The sequence below is a fragment of the Apus apus genome, chromosome 7 (assembly GCF_020740795.1).
Source record: "Apus apus isolate bApuApu2 chromosome 7, bApuApu2.pri.cur, whole genome shotgun sequence".
Lineage (NCBI taxonomy): Eukaryota > Metazoa > Chordata > Aves > Apodiformes > Apodidae > Apus > Apus apus.
Window position 1 is genome coordinate 31,109,874 of NC_067288.1, and position 27,324 is coordinate 31,137,197.

The 27,324-nt window shown below is 44.4% G+C and overlaps 1 protein-coding gene across 2 annotated transcripts in view; it reads right to left on the minus strand.

Moving 5' to 3' along the window:
• The window catches only part of NEGR1 (neuronal growth regulator 1), a 226,831-nt gene that overhangs the window by 13,123 nt on the left and 186,384 nt on the right, over nucleotides 1–27,324 (minus strand). The window contains exon 7 of one of the 2 annotated variants that reach the window (XM_051625735.1): nucleotides 17,277–17,318. The exons of the other annotated variant lie outside the window; for it this stretch is intronic. Within the exon in view, the coding sequence (XP_051481695.1) occupies nucleotides 17,277–17,318 (42 nt within the window). The remainder of the gene's footprint in view (nucleotides 1–17,276; nucleotides 17,319–27,324) is intronic. 2 annotated transcript variants of the gene reach the window in all.

The window sequence follows — 27,324 nt, forward strand, 5'->3', positions numbered from 1 at the left end:
GAGACCTGCCTGGGTCAACCACCTCCCAGCAGCCTCTCTCTGATGAACAACCCCCTGTCGAAAGATGTGCTCACAAATGGAACCCTAAAATTGTAGGTTTCTTCTAAAGCTTGTCCCTCCTTCCTGTCAGCTTCCAAAATCTATTGTCTTATTTTCCACATTGTCATTGACTCTTCTCACAGAAATTCAGGTTTCAATCTGATTGTTATTGTTCACAGCAAAACATCTAATGGAAAAAAAGGGCTGTTATTTTAAAGAAAGACACATCTCTAATTCTTAAAACTTATGAATGCTGAGTACATTTTCCAGCTAATTTATACTTCTAAAAAAATAATGATAATTTGAACATATGTAAAGTTACAGGTGGATTGGCAAAATTTGGCTAAATTAATTGTGGGAGGGTAAGATAACCTTTTAATTCTAAGTAAATGGATGCTGTTGTTGAAGAGTGCTTAAGAGGTCAGAAAAAAAAACCCCTCTCCAAGAAGGGAAGTGCATAGGATATCTTATACTTAGGCACAAGATCCTGATAAATCAAAAACCTTGGGTTTGGATGCTTTTATTTCATGTGGGAAGGGATTGCTGTGGTGCTCAGTGTCAATGCTTTTTTTTTTTTTTTGAAAGAGTTCAGCAGCTAGTTAGAGACCTGCAGAAGCTGTTAGCATTTCCTATTCAGCAGATGTACACCCTGGAGTTGTTAAAACCCAGGCTATAACTCAAGGTACTGCATTTGAATAAATTTGAATGCAAGCACTTTGTACTGCTGCTGTTTGCCCAGCAAAAAGGTATTGTTAGAACTTTATTACCAAGGTGTGATTTGTTTCCAAAGTTGCAGTTTGAATTCTAGCATAAGGCTGCCCATGGAAGAGTCTCCATTTACAGGCAATTATCACAAGGTGGCACCTAAAAGCCCCTGTAGTTATTGCTCAGCCTGGTTCTATGGACTTGCTGCTGTCCTTGGGGGTCAGTCAGGTGCCTGTTTTGTGAGCCTGCATTGCTGTGTTGACAGTGGATTCAGGTACTGCATAAAAAATGGACAAAGGTGATCTGGAGAAACCCTTAATAGCACCCCTAGCACCAGCACCTGCTTTGGAGAGAACCCAATGCTAGATTCCCCCATGGTGCTGCCTGTCAAGTGGTTTCTGCCAGCCAGTCTCTGGCTACCGTAGAACCAGAGAAACACAGTGCTGAGCCAGGGCAGGCACGCTCTCCTCTTTAGATAGCCTTCCAGTGCCTGAAGGGGCTCCAGGAAAGCTGGCGGGAACTTTTTACAATGGCTTGTAGTGAGAGGACGAGGGGTAATGGATTAAAACTGGGAGAGGGGAGATTTAGGTGAGACACAAGGAGCGAATTCTTCACTGTGAGCCCACAACCCGGGCTGCAGCTCATTTCCCTCTCCTAGAAACTGGCTCTCAGTTCCTTCCGACGGCTCATGGACATGCCCATGGTGTGCAAACTGCACAGAAAGCTTTACACACATCTTTAATTCCCATAGAAAAAACAGCACAGCTGTGGAACCTAAAATTAACATTTGCCTCTTGGCTTATCAAACCCAGCTCTGCTGCTGAACCCTGTCTTGTGACTTCCCTCATCAATATTTTAAGATCTATCTTAAAAGCAGCTACTTGTCTTGCACTGGGAGCAGTCAGTGCCAGGTTTCTCTACAGCTGCACTGTAGGCAGGAATTTTCTTGTTCCCAGGATCAATTTATCTTTGGGTGAGCTCTGTCTCCCCCTGGATCTCCCTGCCCTCTTTCCGCACCACCTGTGTGTGGTTTCACTTTGTTAGACAAAGCACCATCTCAGGCTCTGCTTCCTCTTTCTCTTTGCATAATAGGCACAACAACAGATTCAAACACTTTACATAAACTTGCAGTTTTAACCCATTTCTTTGTGGGATCAGACCTTGAAGGGCTGTGTAATTATCACCAATGTTCCCACATTAGAGCTATTAGTAAGTTAAAGGGCACTGTTGTTTCCAGGGCTTGAAATAAAACCTGAGCTACATTTTCCTGGAGTTTGGCAACTCTTCCTCTCCTTCTTTAGAAGTGCTAAAAATAATATACCCAAGGATTATTAAAAAAAAAAAAAAAAAAAAAGGTAAAGATTTTTTGGAATGTGGTTCCATGTTTTATTGCAGCAATAATCTGTTTCATAAAGTTATCTTCAGAAACTCAAATCATTTTGCCTTCAAATTGAAGTTATTACTCAGCCCAAAGGCCAAGCAAAGAGTGCTTTCTGGAATCCTTTTTGGAGTAGAGAGGAGAAAAGCTGAATAAAGGCACACCTAGCATGGCTTGATAGTCAGAGTTCTATGAGCTACTGCTAGGTATTAATGAGCTAGAAGCACTAGCTAGGACTTCCTTAGAAAAATAATGCTTATTTAATTCAAATAGTTCATTAAATGGTGAAAATTCCAACTCAAAATTCCCAGCAAAGTCAAAGGTTGTTATCATACTGCTGTGTCCTCTGCTCAGTGACACAGACAAAGCTACGAGGGTGGCATCAGAAATGCCATCTGCCTGTGAGCACCTCCAGGCAAAAGCAAACCAAAACCAGCCCCCCCTTTGAGAACCCCAAACTCCAGCCTGATTGCAGATGCTTCCATTAGTACTGAGCTTAGAAGGCTGGCACACAATTGCATAGTACTGAAATGAAAATGATCCTGTCTGTGTAAGGCAGCTGACAGGTCCTGTGGTGCTGCAGGAGGGAGCAGGCTCAGCTCGCTGGGCAGCTCATGTAACCAGCCCCTCCACCCACAGATGGTACTGCCAGACACAGGAGACAGCCCAGAGAACATACCCCAAGTTGCACTAACAAGACATTTCTACAGGCCTCTGAACCCTGCTGAACTGACTGACTCCTCCATTAGCTCCTACAACTGAGCACTGGGCACAACTGAACATTTTCTCCACCAGATTTCAGAACTACTGATGCTTAACCTGAGACAGGCAGTGCCTGGCTGCAGAGCTGTGCAAACAATAGCACAGCACACAGCATCCTAGTAGCTACCAGCAGGAAAATAAGTTACTGACACCAGTGCAGCCAGCAAAGCCAGGAAATGCAGCTTATCCTCAGCCCTGCTTACAGGAGTGCTGCTTGTTGCCCAGATCAGCATATTCCAGCCCTGACAGGAAAGGCTTTGTAGAACATCATGAGCTCAGCTGTCAGATGTGCTCGTTAGGTGGCTGTGGGGAGATGCTGCATCATGGTCCAGAGCTGGAGCCCTCAGGTACAAGAGAACTTTGTATTTCTTTGGCATGGCACGTGCTAACGGCAAAGGGGATTAGCAGAATGGGTCATGGTCTTCTGCTGGCCATGGTAAACACAGCTTCAAAGAGGACAGAGGCTAGAAAAGCTCTAGGGAAAGCAGTGGGGCAAGTAAGCCAGTCACCCACCCCATTCCCCCATCCCTGTCTTGTAGTATCAGAGAATCACAGGTTAGTCATGGTTGGAAAGGACCTCCAAGATCACAGAGTCCAACCATCAGCACGAAAAATATCAACCAACCAAACACAAACAACCACATACACTCCACCAAAAACCCCCACAGCCTCGGCCACTAGAGCATGCCCTGAAGTGCCACATCTACACATTTCTTGGACACCTCTAAGGATGGTGACTCCACCACCTCCCTGGGCAGCTGTTCCAGTGTCTGACCACTCTTTCAGTATAGAAACTCTTCTTAATATCCAGTCTAAACCTTCCTTGGCTCAACTTCAGGCCATTTTCTCTGGTCCTATAATTTACCTGGGAGAAGAGGCCAACACCCACCTCCTTTCAGGTAGCTGTAGAGTAATGTAAATAAAGTTGTGTGTAACTTGGGAGACCCAAATCCCACCTGTATCTCAAAGCACACAGCCTGGAAAGGTTCTTCAGAGAAGAAGAACCAAGTAGAGCCAAGCACATGGCTCTCCATGAGAGATAACCTTGCTCAGGTGTAGCTCTTGAGTCACCTGCAGGGCTTCAGGTTTGAATTTTCCCAATTCCAAAGGATGAGGCTGTAGCAAAACTGAGGAGTTATAGAGTCAATTGCTGAGACACTGTGGGAAACTGTTGTTTTGGAAGTAATGTGTGTGGCGTGTGCTGCCGGGTGCTTAGGCACATAATTTTGGCAGCCTACAATAACTGCTTCTCTGACAATATTGCCCTCATTTGTAAGTGTCACATTTGAGAAAAGGAAAAGCATTTTAATGAGACAGAAAAATTTGACTTGGGAGCTAATTACTTTAATTTGACAGAATTTTTGGCTCATCTGCATACTTGACAATTATTTACAAATTACATTGGCAATTAGAGGCTGGGTCTTGTGCTGAAAAATTGTAAATAGCTTTGAAGGCATTTGCTGATCCTTCTAACTTCTAGAGGAAATGTATTTATTAGTAGCTAATATGTAAAATATTTGTACTTCTGACCTTTTATAAAGCATTCTTTCTATATTTTAAATGATTGATTGTCAGAATCTTTTTCCCCAAAATGGAGTGTGACATTGTAAATAAGCTCTTGAATTAAGCAGCGTATTTATTCTATGTGTTCATTGGCAACCTTTGATAGTTCTCATATATCATGAAGATTTTGTTGGTTCTGCTACACTGAGGCGATGTCATATAGCATTGTGAATTATCATTTTTTACACTGAACTTTACAGTTTCTGGACAGTTTCAACATCATTCTTCTGATCTTGACAAAGGATATTGGGTTAAGCAGGTTAGTACATGATTTCTTGCCTTTTCTTGGGTGAATGTGTCTGAAAAAGGAACTTTTTTGCTGGAGGAGCTGACAACCTTTGAACAAATCTTTCAGTGAGGTGGTTGTCAGATGATGTCTAAAGCTGTGGGGTTTATTCAGTTATTCTGCTGATTTTTTTTAGTCATTTTTCTGCAGGGTGAATGTACTGCTCAGGTTTCATGGGTATGCTAAAAAAAAGGAATCCATGGAAGTCTGAACCATCCTAATAGCCAATCAATTAATCATCAGTAGCACTTTTATGATAATAAGGTGATGGATGAAATAAATAACCAAGTGGAACCATTTATCATGGCCAGAAGAGTTAAGGTGTTGGTGCCACCTTGAGTTAGACTGGGCTGACCTCCTGAGTCTGTCTGGTGTGTCAATACTGCTTCATCTTGCTCTTCGTAACAGAGCACGTCTTCACCAGAGGACACTGATAAGTCACATACATAAAAGAGATCTACAGCTTGCTGGCATGTGAAATTCCCTAATATATATTTTTATGAAGCCACCAGCACATTATGTGCTCAGCAGCATAAATAAAAAGTGTGTTACCCAGGCAATTTTACATTTACTGCATTAGTTAGTAAATGCAATGGCCACCCTTACTTTCCTATAATAAAACCTGCTGAGCCTTTTCATGAAAGATGATTGCAATTTCCACTGGCCTGTGTATGCAGTGAAAAAACATAACTCATCAAAATCTGAGCTATTTGCTCTTAAGATACAAGAGCGTTTTTCTTGAACACTTGACGTGACATTAACTATTCATGAGACCTGAGAGTGTTCAAACACTGTCTGAGTAAAATTGTTACCACTTTTCAACTTGATTGAGATCTTTTCTGAGCTGGACTGTGCAGCAGGCAGCAGAAGGGCTCTCACAGGTAAGGAAAGCAGGGACTGCCCAGGCAGTGCAGTGAGCTATCGATTTGCTGGAAAGCCCAGTGCCTCCTCCAGAACTGATTCCTGGGAACTGCCTCCCTGGGGGTCAAACAGTATTCAGCCACTTGTAAATGTTAATGAAATGATTTCTCACTGTGAACACACAGTTTGTCATCCTGCAGCGAAGCCATGTGTCTCTCGGAGGGGGTGGCCCAGGGGAAGGTGAGGGGCTGAGGGTGCCGGGCAGTGAGTGCCTCCTGCCCAGCTGACCCAAGTCCAGCTCCTTCCTTGCCTCGTGAACATACTTCACTTTCTGAGTACAACAAATCCCAGCTGCTCTTAGCAAAACAGGTTGTTTCCTTCCAACAACTTCTTCCTTTTCCTCGCAGAAATAACACCTGTAGCTGTTCTCACCCAGCTACCCAAGCATCTTCCCTGTGCCTGCAGTTATCCTTACTTGCAAGGCTTTGATTTCAGGAGAAAGTGAAGCTTATAAACCGTGTAAATCTCTCAACTGACTCTAGAATTGATGTTTTATTTTAATTTCTTTTGGTGACTGTATAACTCTTACCTTCCTTTCTGTGAGGCTGGCTGTAGAGTCCTCATTTCAATGAATTTATGTGCATGTCATACAACACTGATGTAAGCATATGAAGTTCATGTACATCCTCTGCTATCTGTGAGAGGTTTAATCCTTTGAGGCAGAGGCCTCTTGTGCAGGGGCACAAGCTGTTCCTCTAAAGCTGTTGCTTTAATTCTGGGGGCCAGCATTTGGGAGCTAAGAGAGCTTAATGAATGCCAGGTAAACTCCAGCCACAGAAAATACAGCAAGCTCGTCTAATCTAGTCAAGTATTTGTAATTTTCACTAATGTGTGGATTTTCTTTTTCCCAAGTACTTCCAGATTTCCACCCTTTAAGCAAGAGTATCGTCATGCTTAATACAACACACCAGGCAGTTTCTCTCTCTCCCCTGTTCCCTATGGTGATGTTTTTGGGGGCCTTTCTCCTGAAGGGTTCCTCAACCTGCGGGGCTGGGGGAGCCCCCTGGCAGAGCCCTGACCCTCCCCACCCAGTGCTCTGTAGCTTTTGCTGCCAGTGGAGGACTGTGCATCAGGAGGCTGTCGTGCACCAGCCTTCCCCACCTGCTTTTCTGCTTAATCCTGAGGATTTTGGAGACATTATGACTCAGCTTTGCATATGTTATTACGCAGAAGAGGGAACAACCCCACATCAGTGGAGACTTTTCAGAGCCGACTGGGAGCTTTAGGCATGAAACTCCTGTTAAGACTCACGGCTTTGAAAAATACCAATTAGTGTAACAGTTTGGTGCAGGCAGCAGAAATAAAAAATATGAGAGCACTGGTGCCTCTGTGGGAGGCACAGGCACCATCACAATTAATGTTGATTCATGGTAGGGGAGTGTGTGTGGGGTGTGTTGTCCTCAGGGTGGCTTTTCCAGTTGCTGCACCTCCAGATCACCACCTGCCCTGCAGAGGGTTGGTGTCCCTGTGCCCTTGCTGTGGGAGGACCAGGTACCAATAGGAGGAGGAGATGTGACATGGCTGGAAGGACATGTGCTGCTGGAAAAGGAGCTCACTTCCATGGGTGTATGTTCTAAGCAATACGTGCAGGAAGGCCAGGTGGTGAGTAGGTGAAGTGTGGCAGCTTTTCACATTCCCCTTTTTCAAACCTCACTGGGAATTCAAGGTGTTTTGTGTTGAGGGTATCCCCCACATCAGGCCTGTCCAAAGACCTGTGCTTCTGGGGAGACAGAGGTGGCCTCAGATGCTTTACAACTGCCTCCAATAGCCTTTGAGACATGCAGGAGAAAGATACATTTTGCTCCAAAACCAACTGATTTTTTTCCTAGTTTGTACTGTCCATAACCCTTAACTACTAAATCCTTCTCGTTTCTACAAAAGGACCTTTTAGAATCACAGGATGAGCCCTGGATAGTGACAATCTGCATTTGACAGGCTGAGGATTTCTACCCCTTGGTAAAATGTGGCTCCTTCATTTTGAAATGAATCCCAAAATGGGACTGTATGTTATGGGGAGGGCAGGAAACTGGAGGAATGGAAACCTCACAAACAGCATCACAGGCACTGCTTACTCCTGCAAGGTCTCTATAACCAGAGTACTTTGCTGTGACAATTTACTGCAGACTATTCAAATTACTGGCTGTTTTCCTATTATAAAATCCATACCACGTTCATTCAAGTGAACACGCTCTTGAGCTTTCAGAACCCAGTTGCTCCCTGAATTGCCTCAGTTTGGCAGAAAACTCATTCAGTGCTGTTTTATATACTGTGCTTGTTGAATCAGGAGGCTGAATGGTAGGCAATCATTGCTGCTGCAATCAGAGATATTAAGAAGGATAAGTTAGACCAGGTTGTTGTTTGGGTTTTTTTTTTTCCAAAGTCAAAGTGATGCATCCCTGCCCCTGTGGGATATGGTCAGGAGAGAACTGCAAGCTGAGGCAGGTTCCTTGAAAATGAGAAGGATGTACAAAAGATGTCAAGGTCAATCATTTCATCTCAGTGTTTGGAACAACAGGAAGGACCAAATATCCCAGCATCACCCGGCATATCCCATCCCAATGTGGTGCAATATGGAGGTGAGTGGGTGGGAGGGCCCAGGCTGCCACCCCTCCATTGGCTTAGTCCTCTGCCCAATACCAAAGGCTTTTTCTTATGAAAACGTCTGACTCAGCAGCTGAAAAATGGCAAAAGATTTTGCAAAACTTTCATCTTAATGAAAACCATCTTTAAAACTTTAACCAGGTGGCTCTGCAGTTTTTTGTGGCACTGTAAAATTCTGAGGCTCAGTTAAAATCTGGACTTCATGGAAATCATGTACAGGAACAGGTGCCAAAGCACAGGAACAACTACCAAGTGAATTTTCCTCATGAACCTTACTGGATTAGCACATGGTAAGTTGGGCCTGAGTTCTTCACGTTTCCTTCTACCTATGTATTGTCTCCTGGGTAGGTGGGAGGTTCATATGAAGCCTTGCTGCTCAGAGCTACAAACATCTGGTGCTGCCTCACACACTGAGGACTGTCCTATCTTCTCAACAAGCAATTGTTTGTTTTTAAATGTTGATATTCTGGTCATAAATTCTCATGAGCAGCTGGGCCTGGATGGAAGCAAAGGTCATGGTGCAGGAGGACACTGTGCAAGAGCCTTGAGTCTATACTACAAAACATGTAGCCTAGACATGGAGCTCTGGTCCTGCTCTGACCAAACCAGCTTTGTTTTACTCATCACTCTCAGCTCCACGAGTGCACAGCCTCTGTCTGCTCATGGTCTGCTTTAGCCACGTTGAATGTTCAGGGACTGCTCACCCATGTCTTTGTGCCTTCAAAAGCATTTCCTGGTCTGAGGAAGGTCTGCCTTCAACAGCTGTGCAGTCCTGCACAAAAGCAGGCTAAGCCCAAGACAGCACTACTCCTGGGAGCAGAAACAACTCATGTTAAACAGTATTTAACTCTTCAGAGCTGCTGTGTAAACCTTTTATGACTATGCTCCTTGAAGGACATGGGCTTGGCCCAACTATCATGTTTTTACCGATGAATTGCTGTTCAGTTCTCTCTAACCCAGAAGAGACTACTGGAAGAAATCCACATGCTACAGTTGTTACTGCACACCTGATGGGATGCTCAGGCTCTCATCTGGAGAGTGCAAAGAAGGACCAAAACCAGTTCAAAAGCCAGTTTGGCAGACTGAGCCCTGTGCTTAGTAAGGAAAGATAAAGATGCAAAGATACACCTGTAGACATTAGAGTCAGACTAAGGGAATGGCTGAGCCTGTGTTGGCTCTGGGTGCTGCTGGAGGGATGATGCTGGCAACTGCATCAAGATGCCCATGCTACACAGATACTCTTGATGCAGCTGGCAAGAAACTGAAATTTCCATTTGGTGAGAAATTCAGACAGTGAAAAGACAAGAAAAGAAGTGATGCCTGGAATGAGATGGGTAGCCTGGAAAGGAGCCAGTATTTTTTTTCCCACTCAAAACTCAACAGGCTTTTATTTGAATTTCTTTAAAACTGACATTTTCATGGAGATTTCAAATAGGCAGTTTCTGACAAGTCCTCTATTCCCCCCAAGCCTTAACAACCCAAGTTTTGTCAGATCCTTTCCAACCAGCTGTAGCTGTAGGCTCTTTTACATGCTGTGCAGAGTTGGGACCCTCCCTGAAGTTACAGCTACGTAGTTCTATGTACATTTTCAATTTCTGCACATGGTTACAAAGCTCATCTAGATGGATATATGCATATTTATTCCTGTAAGAATTACTGCAGTCAGCCAGTTCTGGCTGATAAAACCTTCACATAAAACATTTCCTTATGTGATAAATAAAAACAAAGACTGCTCTCTTTCTGCTAATGAATCACACTCTGGAATCTCCTGCTTCTCTTCTCTCCATCAGAACATGTCCTTATACACAAGTCTTTTAGAGCAGCCTTGCCACACCAGGCAGTGCTGCATGCTGGCACCTTTGCACTGTGGATTTCTCTTGCCCTTTCAGAGGCACGAGGCCAGCAGGAAGCTGCATCAGGGGAGGTTTAGGTTGGATGTCAGGAAAAAGTTTTCCACAAAGACAGTGGCTGAGCACTGGAACAGGTGCTCCACGGAAGTGGTCACAGCATCGAGCCTGCCTGAGTTCAAGAAGCATTTGGATGATGCTCTCAGGCACATGGGGTGATTAGTGGGGTGCCCTGCACAGGGACGGGAGTTGGACTTGATGATCCTGATGGGTCCCTTCCAACTCAGCATACTCTATGATCTCAGAGGTGTGCTGGTTCCCACACACCAACACGACAAATGCTGATGCCATCTACAATTCCATGAATTCATTTGAGTGATGATAAACCACCAGCCCAAATGACCCAGATCCCTTGGGGGTCTGGAATGGTGGGCAGCATCCCCCAGGAATGTGGTGGAGCCCTGGGTCAGGCTGCTGGGCACAGCACCAGAACACTGGGGTGGGAGAAGGGGTCAACACCAAAGCAGTGACAGCTCTGAGCAGTAAGCTCAGCATCTCTGCCACAGCCTCTACCCTTTCCATACACTACTGGAATTGTTGTACTACAGGTGTCCCTGCACTGCTCTCCTGGCATGTCTCAAGGGAGGTGACAGTGCAAAATCTCAGCACACTGCTTAAGGTATTTTATCCTGAAATATTTCAGCATTCTCATTTCTCTCGGTGAAACCCTGGGTTTTGGTGGCTACACAAATCAGTGAGTGTCAGAACAGCTTCTCCTCTTAAGTGGGCTTCTCATGTTTGTGGAAATGCTCATTAATATTGAAATCCCCCATGACAGAAGGCATGTAAGCAATAATAAAAAAAAAATAATAAAAAAAAATCTTGTAGTTTATATACTGGTATAGAGAGTAGGAATCAATGAACTAAAAATTACCTACTTCTAATCCGATTTTTCAGCAGATAGAAAGTAGCTCTTTTGATATTAAATGATGCATCTATTCAGCAAGGGGTGAATAATATGATCTACTGTGTTCAAACAGTCTTCTGAAATGATGCAGTAGTTAAACATTGCAGAATATCACCTAGCACACACTGAGTTATCTGAAACACACATTCTACTTAAACAGGAACATTTACCTAATTCCACAGATTTTACCTGGAGGATGCAGCTTTCACAGACTGATTCACAGATGTAAAGTTCACTTGTTTGCAAGAGCAGCTGAATTAATCCTTTAAAGGCAGTTATTTCCCCTGGTGCAGCTGGTGTGCAGTTCTAAGGGGTCCTGGGCTGAGCGCCTGCCTTGCTGGGCTGTGTCCCCCCAGCAGCACGTTGCCACTGGGTAGAGTGTGCAGCTGGTCCTGGGTCAATAGACAAGCTCATTTATTTTTAATTTTATTTTTTTTTTCTGGCAGAGACAACTATACTGGGATTTCTCATCTGCCTGGAGTTCTGAAATGCAACAGGAATGTCCATAATAAGTTATGAACATAAAGCTGCAAAATAATTAATAAGATTGGTCTCTTGATCTTTCTTTAGAGACTGCTTAGCTGCTTGATGCTTACCTACTCATTGCAAGACTTAGTAACCTTGTACATGCTTTTAAGTCTGCCAGCTGGGACAGAAGAACCTCTGGTGTTCTTCTGCTGGGTGTTGGAGAGTGAGACTCTGCCTTCTTACTTGTGCTGGGATTATTTGGGAGGAAGAGTCAGGAGTCAAAAGTTCTTTGAACAAGCAGACATCTCTTTCTAATGCATTTCAGAAGTTAAACCTGCAGTGATCCAGGATCTGTTATCCTGGATCTTGATCACCTTTTCATACTTGTTTAGGTTTTTTTAGAATAAATTCCACAAACCAGAGAAAGAAAAGAATATTTTGAGTGTTGGCTGATGAACAACCAGCTGTTCCTCAAGGCTGATCATCCTCTGGTGCCTCAGGGTTCATCTCTACTCCAGTCTTTTCTGTACCCATTTATCTCCTGCCCACATGCTCCTGTCTAGCTCAAGGCAGAAAAAGTGTTTCCATCATATAAAGACAAAATTCATAGCAGGAAATAATGCCATACATTCTGAGATTCAGAGCCCAACCCTGTGGATTTTCCTTATGCAAATCATTTCTTGATTAAAATGGGAATTGAAATTGCATAAGCACATAACAAGTGGGGGGAGCTGCCAGGTTCCCTGCCAAACACACAGTTCCTGCTTGATCCCGGGTATTATTTGGTATTCCGGACATTCCACAAGGTATGCAGGAAAGCACATTAGGGAGAAGTCACTGAAGTTCAAGGAGTTGTCCAACCTGCCTGGAGTGCTCATTTAAACATATGCTTTTGTTCCTGAGAAAATTAAATAAGTGGAAGTCCCACCTTCCCCAACTTCAATTTTTATAAAAGTGCCTGATAACATGTGGAATCATTAATTAAAGAAGATTCCTCAATTATTCTCTCTGACATGTCACAGCTACTTATTTAGCCAGAGTTAAGCATTCAGCAGCATCTTCAAAGGCATTTCAAGACACCACCTGTGAACTAATTACACTGAAGGATGAAAGATTTAAAGTAACTACAACTCCTGGCAGTGGCTGACAAAACAGATACCAACTGTGGCCCCCGTTTTTTAACTTTTGCAGCTAATTCTACATGCTGTAAGCATTGTCACTTAAAATTGAGGGAGCAAACTCCCCAGGGTAAGCAGGGGCTCCAGCAGAGGAAAGCACAAGGGTATCTCCATGGCTCTCAGCAACAGGCTTGGGTTTGCATTCATTGTAAATGGTTTAAACAGTTTGTCACCTGTTGTTTGTAACGGTGAGGAATCCTTAAGGATCATTTATTGTTTTAACCACAATGTTTTGGGTAGGTAAGATATGCAGTCACATGGCTTATGAACATCTAGAAAATGTCACAAGACATCTGTGCTGAAATTCTACACATGCATCTTCTAAATAACTTTTAACAATAGAAGGTCAAACCAGTTGATTAGAGTAATTATACTGAATGTGAGGATGAAAATGGGCAAGAGAAAAGGCCTTTTGTAAGCACCCCTTTCAAAGCTGCTGGTTTGCACACAGAGTAGAAAACATTGGAACCTCATCACCACAGTGCAGCACTTCACCTGCTTATACAGAAGTTACTGATATTATTCCTTGGTGACCTTGGGCTTAAGCGACCCTGAGGAAGTAGGTGGCTGCTAAGAGCAGTGACCTGTAGGACTCAGAGGCAGTAACAACTCCAGGGCTAAGTATCTTAAGACAGCAGTGACATTTTCCCTTTACACTACCCCTTCCAGCCACAAGAATTCATATCCATACACCTGTACACACTATAAAGAAAGAATTGTTGAAGACATTCCAAGAACAGTGTAATTAACCAGTATTCAGAGTTGTACTAATAGAACAATAATAGAATCATCCTGGTTGAAGATCATCAAATCCAACCACAACCTAACTCCCCCTACCATAGCCTAACTTACTGTCCAGTGCTTAAATCATGTCCCTAAGCACTACATCTACATTTCTTTTAAATACTTCCAGGGATGGTGACTCCACCACCTCCCTGGGCAGCCTGTTCAAAAATCTTAAATATACTAAAAATAAATATTAAAAAAGTACTAAAATCTTAACAAAAGGTGGTTTGGAGACCTTCGGGATTACTAAAGAATCTTTGTTTCTTAACTTTAAGAAAGACCTTGGGAAACTCCCCCAGCAAGGACACTGTTGAGTGCCCCATCAGTCGTTTACCTGGATTTACAAGGCCCTGGCCCAGCAGCTCTCCCTCCTGTCTCTGCCATCAAACGTTGCCTCAGCCTGGGGTTCTCCTGCAGCCTGTGGCTCCTTATCAGAGGAGCTGACTCCTTGCAGCACCAAAGCCCTCTTGCCATGGTTGGAGAGGATAAACGCTGCCTGCAGCCACACCTGAGCCGTGCCCGAGGGGAGGGTCACGTCCCCACGGGCCAATCACGGCGCTCCTGCCCCCGGGGTGGGTATAAAAGGGCTCCTCAGGGGCCCCTGGGACCTCCCTGGCTGGGCTCTGGATGCTTGGTCTGGCTCCCTCTGCTCGGTTTCCTCTGGGTGCCAGCATTGCTGGTCACCTCCTGCCTCCCCAGGCAGCACCGCCTTGGCTGCCCCGCGGGGCTGGCAGCAGCAGCCTGGCCTCGGGCACCTCCATCTGCTGCCCAGGCCAGCTGGGGCTTTCTGGTGGGGAAGTAACTGCCCGCTGAGGAGCCTGGGTTCCATATCTACATATTGGCAGGTATTTGTAAATTTTCATCATCACTGTTACTATTTAATGAAATTTTTCTAGGTTTTTTTTTTTCCCCAACCTCCAAGTCTCTCTCCCTTATTCTCTTTTTATCTTCCCCTGGGAGGCTAGTGGGGGAATAACAGAGAGCAGCTGTCACCTGGTTATTGGTGAAAACCATGACACATCTCCAGGAAAACATCCACTGAAGCTGCAGTGAAGGGAAGTGTAAATGCTGGCAGTAATTAGCCAATTAGCTGCAAAGCCTAGATTAAGTGAGAAGGAGGCTGATGCTCTGTGTTCTGACTGATGCAAGATGTGATAAAAAATGGCTTTCTACAGGATAATCCATCTTTTTTGATCTTGTTACTGCGTGAGGGACAGCAGGGTGGACAAAGGTCTGAGGGGAGCTGCTGGCCAAGATCTGTGGGGCTGCCTTTAAACAAAGGGACAGGTCTGATTTCACTGCCACGAGCAGCTGCAGACAAATAACCTGGGTTTTCTCCTGCATCTCCCACCCTAGCCCAAGGTGTCCTCTGCTGGTGCTGCAGTACACGAGGGATTTGGTTTCTGACACTCAGGGAACTGTTTAGTTGCCTGTGCATCACTAGGGATGGGACCATCCAGCTGTTAACCAGGCTAGATTAGACCACGGGAGGGATAAGCACAGCATTATTTGATGAAGTCAAACAGAATATTTCACTGGCAGTGCCACTGCTGACACCAGTGCTGATTTCCAGAAGGAAGGACTTGGTCTTAAATTTTAATCCATTTTGAGAGCTTTTCTTTAAAAAGAACCTTTCCTGTTGTCTCTCAGGGGAACAGATGTTGTTTTTCATTTCCAAACTGACCTCATAGTCCTTTCCTCAGTCGTTTAAAGTTAGATTAGCTCATGTAGTTTCATCTATTGCAAATTGAGCTTCTAATTTTTTTCCTCTGTGTTCCAAAGTTTTAATGTTCTCAATTTCAACCTGTACTTTGGAAAATGACCTCTCTGTTTAACATTGTGCTCTCAGAATTAAGGCAGGGATCATTATAAAAGGACACTATTAATTTCCATTCTCCCATTTCTATCCTGCTCCCCAAAAATATGTACAATTTTGCTCATTCGTCATAAATTTCCACAGGCAGCAAGAAGTTTAGCACATCTTGAAGCTGTAATACTTGAATGTCAGGTTTTTTGAAGTGAGAAGAGGCTGTGCTCCCAAGTTGTAGTGCCTACCCGTGGAGATTAAAACCCAAAATGTCACTGGAGTCCATTCCTACTATAAACCATCGTTACTTGAACAGAGCTTGGAACAGCATCAGGCTACGGGGACTTTCCCACCCATTACAAACCCCCGTGTGAAACACCACGCAGAATGAGGTTCTCCTATCACTGCTTTGCATCTGTGGCTCTTTTCTTCTTCCTGGCTTCTCTTAGCTACACAAATAACGTCTTAGCTTATTTTCAGCTGCTTGGTAATCCAAAGCAGCTGTGAAAAATCACAAGGACAGGAACTAGTATTACAAACACTATCAGCTTTGTGCAGGTGAAGTTCACCCCTCCTGCTCCTGCTGTGGTCTGTGAGGAGCAGTGGCCAAGAAGAAGCTGCTCAGTTGCTTTCAGGAGCAGGTTTGCCCTGCAAAGGTGGTAGATTCTGTGCCCATGACAGACAGAGTGCTTGGGAGAGCAGGGTGCTGGAGAAGGATGCTCAGGAAAGCAGGCAGCCAGAGAGCCTCTCCACAGAGGACACCTTTCCTAAGCCCTTTAATTAAAAGAACTGAAGATTTATGCACTTGTCTTTCTGCTCCTGTAAGTGCTAAGGTGGGCGGATCATCTGCTGCTGAGGTTTCCTTTTGTAACACTCTGGTTAATCTGCATTTTCAGCTGGGGAGTAGATAACTCAATCACTGTGGCTTGCTGGCACAGGCTCTAATTTTTTAATCTTAATTGCGATATAAAAGTTTACTTCATGTGTAGATTTTGCTAGAGGAAAATTCTACTTGTCTTTGTCTCACCGATGATCCCAATAACACTACCAAGGCTCCTCCTTGGAAGACACTTGAGCACTGCACATCTTATCACATACTGCACCTGGAAAGAATATCAACCTGCTGGGTCTGATGCTGTGGCTGCACTTCAGGGAAGGTGTTTAGGAGCTAGAGCAGGGCATGTGGGGCTCACCACTTGCCCCTTCCAAAGGGTGGTTGGGCATATTCAGTCAAAGAATCATTGAATGGTTTGGGTTGGATCCCAACCTCCCCCCTGCCACGGGCAGGGACATCTTCCACTAGACCAGGTTGCTCCAAGTCCCATCCAACCTGGCCTATTGACACAGGCTGTCCCAATGCCATCTTCTAGCAACCCTGGGCAGGGCAGCCTCTGTTCAATAGCTCCACTGAGAGTGTCCTGCAGCAACAGAAAACCCCCAAGAAAATAGGGAATTGCCACGAATGGCCAAGACCTCTTACCACCTGCCAAGCAGGAAGGCAGGCTTTTCAGCTCTGCAGGAACACCTTCTTGCACCCTGAAATGAGAAGGACCTCACAATGGAGTCTGAGATCCATCCTAGGGTCTGTCAGTGATGAGACAGCAAGACATTTGTAAGCCTCAAACCAACGTTCATGTTTACAGCAACACCAGAGAAGAGTCAGGTCATCAGGAAGAAAAGACACAGCCATCCCACCACGCGGCCCATCACCCTGGGGCAGAGAATGAGCAGGAGAGAGAGAGATGCAGGGAGAGGGTCTCTCAGAAGGGGAAGTTCAGAAAGAGGACAAGACATAAAGCCTGAAGGGGAAGACAAAGCAATGAATGCACAAAGACAGGAAGGGGACAGTCCAGCACTACCACACCAAGCTGCCCCTCTCCATTCTGGTCACTGACATGGCCACGCGTCAGGTATGAGTCCCTGAGAGAAGTACCCAAACATACTTTGTGAATGTATGTGGATACTGACCTGGGCTTGAGACAGCACTAGAGGTAGTAGGCTCAATAATTTCTACAAAAAGGGAAAAGGAAAAAAAAAAGAACATTTGGGAGTTAATCACACATGGAAGACAAATACAGAATGAGACAGCAAACAGTCATGCAACAGACACGACAATTTTATTTAAAGATGGGGTTGGCCTTTGTGGGCTGGTGACAAACCTGCAGGGGACCAGACCCCCGTGCACCACACACCAGGGTCTGTCTTTCCCCAGCTACCTCATTCCCATGTCACCAGTAAATGACATTGGGACCACCACACTCCAAACATGCACCTACTGGTGCAGAGCCACCCTTGGAGTTCTCAAGCTCAAAAACTTTTCTCCTGGGAATTGCTGAAACCTGCCTAGGACAAAGGGGGTTTTGCCCATTTCATTGAAGGTAATTTCTTTTGATGAATATAAGTCAAAGTAACAATTTTGGACAAAGAATGGATTTAAGAAATAGCTTTGTGCTTTAGTGAACTTTTAGAAATGTCTTTTTAATTATTGAAGTCTTTCACATGTATCAAAAACATCAAATGTGTTTTGAGGATGTTTACTTCACCTGGGGCAACCAATACAAACAACAGGAAAAGTTAAGAGAAGAGCACAATTCTCCAGCATTCAGTCTGATGAAAAAAACACCTGTGGCTTTTCATTATAATTTTACTGTAAAATTCATTATTCTGTGCCTTTTTATTAGCTCTGAATAGTCCTATGCAAAATGAAATACCAGTCCCAATCAATCTTGCACAGAAGCAAGCTACCTTCTCAATGCAGCAATTCAATACTCTTAATAAAAGATTTAACAAAATTACCAAGCTCAAAAGACCATTGACCATATCTTGACTATAACAAGAAATTAATGGAAAAAAATGCAAGTGAGTTGACAACAATGGGGGCACAGGTAAGAGCTGAGCACACTCAACACTCACATCCAATTCTGCATTCTTCCCCCTACAGTTACTTTTCAGGTTAATGGGATGCAGAAGTGATTCTAAGTGAAATAACAGACAAATATCTTCCCACACAAAAAATCATGAAGTTTCTTTACCAAGTGACAGGCGCTAAGAATTCTGCTAATACAGATGAATGTTTCCAGTCTTAAAAATATTTATTTGACATCTTGACAAATTCATCACTGTCACTGGTAAATCCAATCATGTTTTTGAAATCAAGTGGAATTTCAGCTGTTCCACTCCAGCATTACAAGTCTATTTGAAATTGGAAGCCCATGAAGGTCAGTGACCTCTTGATCAGTCTTTAACATAAAAAGTGTTTAAAGTCTGGTTGAGGTTTCCTGCCCCTGCAGAGGGGCAGTTGATGTGTGCAGCAATGGAAGGAGGGAGAGCAACAGGTGGGTCTGGACATCTGCCCAGATGTCCTGCAAGGGGCAGAAGATGAAGAGGAGGGTGCTCCAGCTGGGAGCATCCCAGGGGACATCCTGCACATGGAGCTGGGCTGCAGGAACTGGCTGATTCCAGCAAGGCTGAAGCAAAGCGGGCGAAGGACACAAATGATGGTAGAGGATTCAGCTGGGGTTTGTTGGGTTCCACAAGAAGGTTTCTGCTTAACTGACTGCGGTGCAAAGTGGAGTTTTTCCCAGTGCATTTCAAAGACTTAAAGCAAAATGGGAGAGAGCCAGAGAAATAACAATCATACAATGAAGACTGATGAACTAAATTGGTTTCAGCATTACTGAATCTTTTTTAAAAGCAAGGGCTTTGTCACAGTGGCATAGATTAGGAAACTGCAATAGCCATAGCAATGTGTTAGTGGGGTTTGAATCACTCTGCTTAAGACATCAATTCTGCTTTCTCAAGAGAGAGGCACAGTGAAGGTCCTGGCTGAAGCTTCATTGCGTGGGCAACCAGCTGGGGTCGAGCCCCTGGCTGGGCAGCCTTGCAGGTCTCTTGGAGGTGTCTTTAATTTCTTCAAAATCTTTATGTTCTGAGAAATTACATCCTGCTTCTCTTGTGTAATTATCTCCTTTGCTTCAAATGCATTGTATAATGAAGACAAAAGTTGTTTTTCTGGCTGCCCTAAAAGAACAGGATCATTTTCTTGCGAGTTTAGGAGTCAGTCCCTCCTGTTGCTATGGCTTCCTATAAAGGAAAAGGTTCCTCTTGCTGCAGAATAAAACCATTCTTTGCAACAATCAAGTAAATTATCATACTCAACGAGTACAATCTTTCATTAAAAGGCAAAATACCATACCCAAACCAGCTGGGATTTTACTAGGACTATGCCTCTTTTGGAAATGTTGGCTCTAGACTTAATTGTGGGTGCTTAAGGTAGCATAAAGTCACATATTCGTAGCATCACTGAGCCTGGGAGTAAAGGTAGTAATATCATGTATTATTCCTGCAAAAATCTCATTTTTTACATACATTACGAGATCAAGGATTCAGAGAGGGGGATATATGTCTAGTTTTGAGTTCTAAAACTCTTTGCAAATCTTTATTCATTACATTGTTCAGGTCTATAGAGAGAAAACAAAACCAGCTGGTTTTTCTATAAGCATGCTAGGCTGCTTCATTAAAATTAAAATATATTAATGACTTCTTAGTAAGACTGGGAGGCAGGGATGTGCAGGAAAGAGTGGTATTATCTGTCCTTCATTTTCCTGGGACCACAATCCTTCTGTATCAGGACTGCTTAAATTTTCAAGGATGGAAAAAAAACAACATAGAAATACAATAGAAAAACACGATACCCAGACTGTGCTGGGAAAACAGGCCAGAACAGATTGAGCCAAAGCAGAGTAGCATTCTTTGGGAAAAGTTAATGAGAGGTACAGTTTAATGTTTTCTAACATGTTCAAACATCCCTTTTACTGCCTGTTAAGGTTCAGCTCTCTTTACCAACACCCTACCCACCACAGGGGGAGTGCCTGGGGATGCTGCCAGAGATGTCCCCATAGAAAGCAGAACCTCCCAGCGATGGTGTGGGACAAGCAAGTCTGGAGTTAGAAAGCCCTGTCCTGTCATTTCTGAGTGCTGCCATGCCCTGCAAACGTGTGGAAGTCATGAAGCTGCTTTTGGAGCAGGGTTGCTTCACCCAAGGACCAGTCACAGCCACCCCCAGGGGTGGGGGCTGCATCCCTGACCATGGCAGCTTTAGGAAGAAAAAGGGGGAAGGTCAAGAGATCTTTGCAACTGTGCAGGAGGAGAAAGAAAACACATAAATGCAGAGAGAACAGCAAATCACACGGAAAAAATGTGTGGAAGAAGCACAAATAGTGCTGAGAACGGCCACCAGCTGTGGGAGAAGGGGTGTACGAGTCACAGCTGGACACTGAACGTGGCTGGGGAGGAATAACAGAATTCCTGGAAGCAGTGCAGAGCCCTGGAAGGAGCCAGTGTCACCAGGGGCAGCACAGCTCTGAGGAGCAGCTGGGGCTGGAGCAAGGGTGGGACAGGGAAGGGTGCTGGGTCCTATGGGGCGTTGGGATGGGGTGCAGAGGAGCAGGAGATGACAGCACAGGTAAATACACTGCCTGGGCTAACAGTACTTTTGAGAAGAGTGGAGAAAAGTCTTCTTGGGACAACAAAAAGAAACATTTTTCTCTGCAAAGTCAGATTTTGATAAAGACAACTAGAGCAGTTCCAGACAGAGAAATGCAGCTGCAGGTGCCAGTGTAACAGCCCAGCCTGGTGCAGGGGAAGGAAGGGAGGTGTGGGGCCAGGAGGGCAGTGTCTGGGTCACACTACCACGGGGAGAAAGAAGCCACAGTGTCCTTTTACAGCCAGTTTTGGTTCGTGGTGGTGAGGAGACCTGAGGGGCAACTGCTGGAAACAACCCAGCTGAGTGCCTTTAAATAAAGCACAAGGATAAACCCCCCCGAGTTGCAACTACAGCTGTGATCCTCAAAAGAGAACTCTGGGGAGAATATAAGCTACTAAAGAGAGCTGGGATGAGGAGGTGCAGCTTAATGTCAAGAACATTTAATGTTGCCTTTTACCAAAAGGGAAGAGATGGTCTCTTGGAGTTCCTTTCTGATCCCAGCCAGAAAAAAGCTTGCAGAGAAAATCTCTTCACAAAATGGGAAACCACCCCATGAAAGGCTACACAGCACGAGAAGGAAAACCACAAGGAACAAAGAGATTTGACCATAAAAAAAGCTGCTTCTGGAAACCCCAGTGGAGCAGGGATGAATTGGGAGCTGCCCCAGTGGAGCAGGGATGAATTGGGAGCTGCCCCAGTGCCCAGTGGAACACACCCTGGAAAGGGAACCACAGCACAGGGCTGCAGAACACTCCTTAGCCCTGTAGGTGCCTTAAGAACAACGAGAGCCCCTCTGTTCACAAAGGTAGGGTAGAAAAATTAAACATGGAGCTAAAAATAATCTTTTGCTTCGGTTTTAGCCTAAGCATACAAGAAGGCATTCCCGGGAACAAAATGGCCATGGAAATTGCTAGACCAGAGCTAAAGCAAAATTCAGTCAGCTCAGGGTACTCAGGTCAGAGGGATTTAAACACATTTGCACATAAAATTATCAAAACAACAGTAAATTGACAGGGAGGGGAGGAGAGCAGGTACTGCAGGACTGGGAGTTGGAGACATGTTCCAGGGGGGTAGGGACACACAACTGCAACTTCATGGCATTCAGGGCTTTGGAAAAGCATGAGGTTGAAGGAGCTGTTAAAGGATATAGGCAGGTAAAAATGAGTAAGTAAATAAAAACTGCCTATTAGTTTAGCAGAGGCCAATTACTTGTAATTATTTGCCTAGGACCTTCCCTGGTATATGAATGAGGAACCGAGTGATTATCAGCCCCTGTTTGCAGGGACACATGGGTCCCTCAGCAAGGGCTCAGCTGTGGGGCTGCAGCCTGTGCAGCCTTGCTGCCCTCCTCTTAACAGCCTCTGAGAAGGAAAACCACCTCCGAGGAGGAGGAAACTCCATCAGGTTATGGAAGGGATTACAGGACGGAGCAGCCTGTGGCACAAGGGGATTGGACTCACCGACCCCAGCATCCCCCCACTCCCAGTGCCTTAACAGCATAACCCGACCTTTTTCTTCCCCAAAAGAACAGAAGAAACTCAGCAGAAGAAAGAAAAAGCTGCTTCAGTCTGTTGCCTGCAGAAAACCAGCCCAGCCCCAGCAGCATGCAGCCCACCTCTTCTCCCCATCCCTTCAGGTATTTTAACCCCGAGGGTGAAATGACTCCTGGAACAAAGTCAGGTTGCCTTCAGCTAAAAACTTACATTTCTGGAAATCTTGTTTCAGGATATGACACACACAAAAGCATAGAAATCCATCCTGCTCAATAATATTTTCTTTCAGGAAGAGTGAGCAGTCAGACCCACAGCCAAGACACAGAAGGCACTGCACGGAGCAGTCCCCAGCAGCAGCACGTGCTCTCTGCTCTTCTGTCTAACATGGTTCTGTTGTGTTCTTTTTTCTGGTATTTTGCTGTCTAGATATTAATCATCAACATTCTCAACAGTTTCCCTATTTCTATGAGGTTAAAAATCCCATCAGTTTTCTTAAGACAAATGTAAATTACTTGAAAAGGTGTAATTAGATATTTTTGTGGAACAGAATTTACAGACACTGGGCAAGAGGAAGCAGAGCTTAATGATGGGGGGGGGGTTTAATAGGTTAGGGGCAGGTGCTTACTCAAGATCAGTAACATCTCTAATGAGCGGGCAATTTCTAGCTCTGAGAAGATGTCAAAACATGGTGCTACCAGACTGGCAGCCTGGCAGATCCTAAGGAGAGTGTTTTGCAGCAGGAGAAGACAAAACACTTGTGTCACTTCAGCCTGCACCAGTACAATTTTTTTATTATTGGAGGAATTAATGGTATATTGTACATGTAACAGTAGTGGAAAAATCAATGGCTGGTCCAAAATACAACTGGCAATTACATACAAGCACATAAACTAAAAAAAAAAAAAATAATCCTCCTAACTATTTTCATTTATGACCTTTGACAAGTAACCAGGCTTATTTAGTATAATCTCTGCTGGGCTTTATCAGCTTTGTTAAATCTTAATTATTTATTTTGAAAGGAAGGTCTTAACCCTAGGTAAGCCAGAGGGTGTCTGAGTAAAATGGTAAAAGGAAAAACATATTTAATAATGGCTCTTTTTGCTGGAAAGTGAAAGTGGATTGGGCAGAGACATGAATTCCACTTATTCTGTGTCTTCAACTCACCATTAATACTTTGCAATTACAATTTGAGCTCTTCTACAGGTTTGAGTTATTACACCTGAGTTGCCTAGTAATGGCTTGTTTACAGGAGGAGAAGTATTTAGTAGCTCAGTGTCTAGGAGAAAATACAAAAAATAAGGAATTATTAACCTTGAGTTTGACACCTGAGTTGTAGTTTATTCCCTCCATCCTTTGCAACCCTCACTGCAGGAGTTTGGGTCTGCTTGAGAGCAAGAGTTCTCCAGCAACTATTCAAATATTTTTAAGCCTGTAGAAAACCATCTTAATGAGACTTTAGAGTGTATTCTTGTGAAAGAAAGCCAATGAAAGTCATGTTTTAAGAGCTCTCACTGAAATCCATTTCTGTGAAGTGCCAGGGCTGGGCACTGCATGTGTTCTTGGCTGACAGACAAGGAGTGATGGGATGGATGCAAACTCTTATCTAAAAATTCAAAAGTATTCAAAAGGATTTTATTTTCTTAGGGAAAAATCAAAGAAAGGTACTAAAATAACAGTTTTAATTCTGGAGTATTCTAAAGTTTACTTATTTATATATCTAATTATTAATAAGTTCTAGAATGAATATTCTTCTTTTATGTAGGATTAACTACTTCATAGTGTGGAGAAAAAAAAATTAAATGGAATTTTACTGGGGGGTGTGTGTGTGTAAAATACTAACAAGCAAAAAATATATTTCCATTACAAACATTCAAAATAATATTTAAAATAAAGGGCATGCATTCTTGGCAGTAGGAGCAGGCAGTTCTGTCCCCACTATCACAACAATTCCCACCCTAACACACTGGTCTATGCCCAAGGCTGCACTTTTCATGGGAGTGCTCTGAGGAAATGAATAAATCAGGGATGTTCATGCTGAGCAAAGAGCTTCTGGCAAACAACCCCATCCATGTGGCATTTTACTTCCTGAGTATCACAAAAATCCACCCACTAGTTTAAGGTCCTATCACTTGGTTTTGTTTTGTTTTGTTTTCCCAAAGAGACTCAGGCCCCTTCAAGATGCAGAAAAGGATTTTGAAGGCTCCCAGTTTCCAGCTGAGAGAAACCTGTTGCTGTCTTGCAGACAAAGACAAGTTCCACCAGCACTTTTGTGTGCTGAGAAAACCCAGCAGTAGGGCTGATCTGAGGGCAAATCAAAGAGCACTCCTCTCAAGGCTGTGCATCCTGTTACAAAACACTCTTTGGTATCACCAAAAATAAAAGACAATAAAAAGCACAACCAATTTGCACCCTGCACTGAGGGCCTGTGTTTATGGCCCAGGTCATAAACCACCCAAATGTCCAGGGATGATCAGCTGGGGTGTAGGAACCAGCCTTGGAGATTCTCACAACAGAAAAAGCCTTAAAGTAAATGACAGGTTTTAAATAAAAGGAATGGAGGAAAAGGAGTAGCTTGTTTCATGGAAGAGGAGCAAGAACATTATCAGAGTTTTCTGAAAGCATTTCTCTAAATGCCTAGTGAACCCTTCCCAACATCTGGCTCTTCTAAACCAAGGGTATAGACCAGCTCTGCACCATGGAACAGCAGAACGGACCAAGACACAGAAAAAACAGACACCCTGCCCTGAGCCAGAACTTCCACTGATCTCCAAGTGCTAATGATGCTGCTAATGAGCTGCCCCACATGCTGGCCAAGCCTGTGGCAACAAAACCAGGGTGCAGCAAACAGAGAAACTTTCCTGTGTCCCAAGAACATTATAATCATGTTGACATCTCAGAAGGCACATGAAATACCATGGGTTTATTTAGTTGTTCAACTTATAACATTATAACAGATGAACACTACTTGCTCATTAGTCCTTCTTTCCTATCTCAGATTTTTCCAGAGAAAACTGCTGCTTTACTGACTCTTACAGCTGTTGGGAGCAAAACAAAATGAAGGAAAGAGAGGAAGGAGCCTGCATCCTTCTAGCTTGGTCTTTCATTCCAATGTATAAACAAGAAGCTCATGAATAATGCAGCTCTAGAAGTCTGCTGGCATTTTTGCTGTTCAGAAACATATGATTAGCATTGCTCTGACTCCCAATAATGATATTCTTGTTCTCAGAGGTCATTCTTCAAATCTGCACAACTGTTGCTGTATTTCTGCAAGTAAATAAGGCAAAATAGACATCTGAGGTGGAACAAGAGGTGTGCCCCAGCACTGCCTCCCCCTGCCTGTACAGCCTGGGCCTGACACTGCTGGGCCTTTTGAAACAAAAGTTTTGGCCAGGTTCATGATAAAGGGCAGGTTTCTTCATTTTCTTCCACTTCTGCTTATGCCCAGCTCCAAAATGGGGGCCTGGGAGCAGGGGAATCTCCTGGCAGGTGCTGTCCTCTGCCCCATGCACTGACCCCCTCCCTCTGCAGCGTGTCACTCCCACCTGAGGCTGGAGGGCACCACCCAGACACCTTCAGCCTCCTGGAAATAAGCCCCATCCAACCTGGGTTCAACAGTTCTAGGGATGGGGCAGCCACAACTTCCCTGGGCAACCTGATCCAGTGTCTCACCACCCTTCTTCCTAAGATCTCATCTCAATCTCCCCTCTTTCAGCTTGAAACAGTTCCCCTGCTCCCATCCCTCCCTGCCCTTGTCTAAAGTCCCTCCCCAGCATTCCTGAAGCCCCTTTGGGTACTGGAAAGTGCTCTCAGGTCTCCCTGGAGCCTTCTCTTCTCCAGGCTACCCAGGCCAATAGCTGGTACCTGTGCATTCAGGGTCCAGGACACCCTGGGTCAGCTCACTGAGATGCTGCCCTGCCCAGGGGGAACCAGGGTTCCTCCCCAGCCACCTCCAGGTTAACCTCCTGGAAGCTTTCCCAGCTGAAAGTCTTATCCTTCAAGCTCTGGGAACACAGGCACAGACAACTCTTCCCAGAAGAAAACTCTCATTTTCATTTTTATGACATTCTTTCCTGATGTACAGATCACTACTGTGCTGGGAGTAAGCACCCCCCTCCCTGCAGCCCTGGTAGGTATAGATGACACACGCCTTGAACGAGATGCTCTTCAGCTGCTCTGATATTTGCTTTCACTGGCACAGCAATTTGTGAATAAGTTATTTAATAATTACCATGTAATTATAGTTCTGCTGATCCCTGATGAACTGAAATCCACAGACAGTGTCTATCAAATGAATCATTAGAAATCTCTATAAATTACATAGTGAGATGTGCCAATGCCATGATGAAATTCATAAAACATCTACAATTTCTGTAAAAGGAGACTTAATTAAGCTGGAGTCATGGCTGCACGTCTCTATCCAGAGTGTAAGGCAGAGCACATTACAGGGTTTGACTTCAAACTTTCCAAGAGAAAGAGAGACACAAAATGCCACAAATCAGAGAAAAAAAAAAAAAAGAGGAACACAATGGTGAACTGTAATGTGGATTATTCTGTTACAAAGGAGTCGTAGAGAGGTACAACCCTTTTCCTTTGGTACAGATGTGTGTTGGAAACCAGGCAGGAGATGAACAGTGCCTGGCCAAGGCATGGAACAAGTCCCTGTGCAAACCCTCAGGGGGAGGAGAGGCATTTCTTGCCTGGGAGCAAGGGACAGACACCTGCTGCAGAGCCCACAGGACAGCAGGGCCTCCAAGCACACATCGAGGGCTTGAAACAACCAACGTGTGCTTCTCAAAGGAGTCACTTACTGACTTCCACGAGGGACTGAGTTACATCTGGCTGTGAGAGCTGTTGTCAAACCCAATAGCTTTGTCCTGGTCAAGGCAGTGAAATGTAAACTATTAGGTTACCTATTACTTACGTATCAGGGTCCTGCTCCAGGAGATGACACCCAACCCAAAGACAAGTCCCTGCCAAGGTCAGTCAGTCATCAGATTGTTTTGGTTGGAAAAGACCTTTAAGATTGTCAAGTCCAACC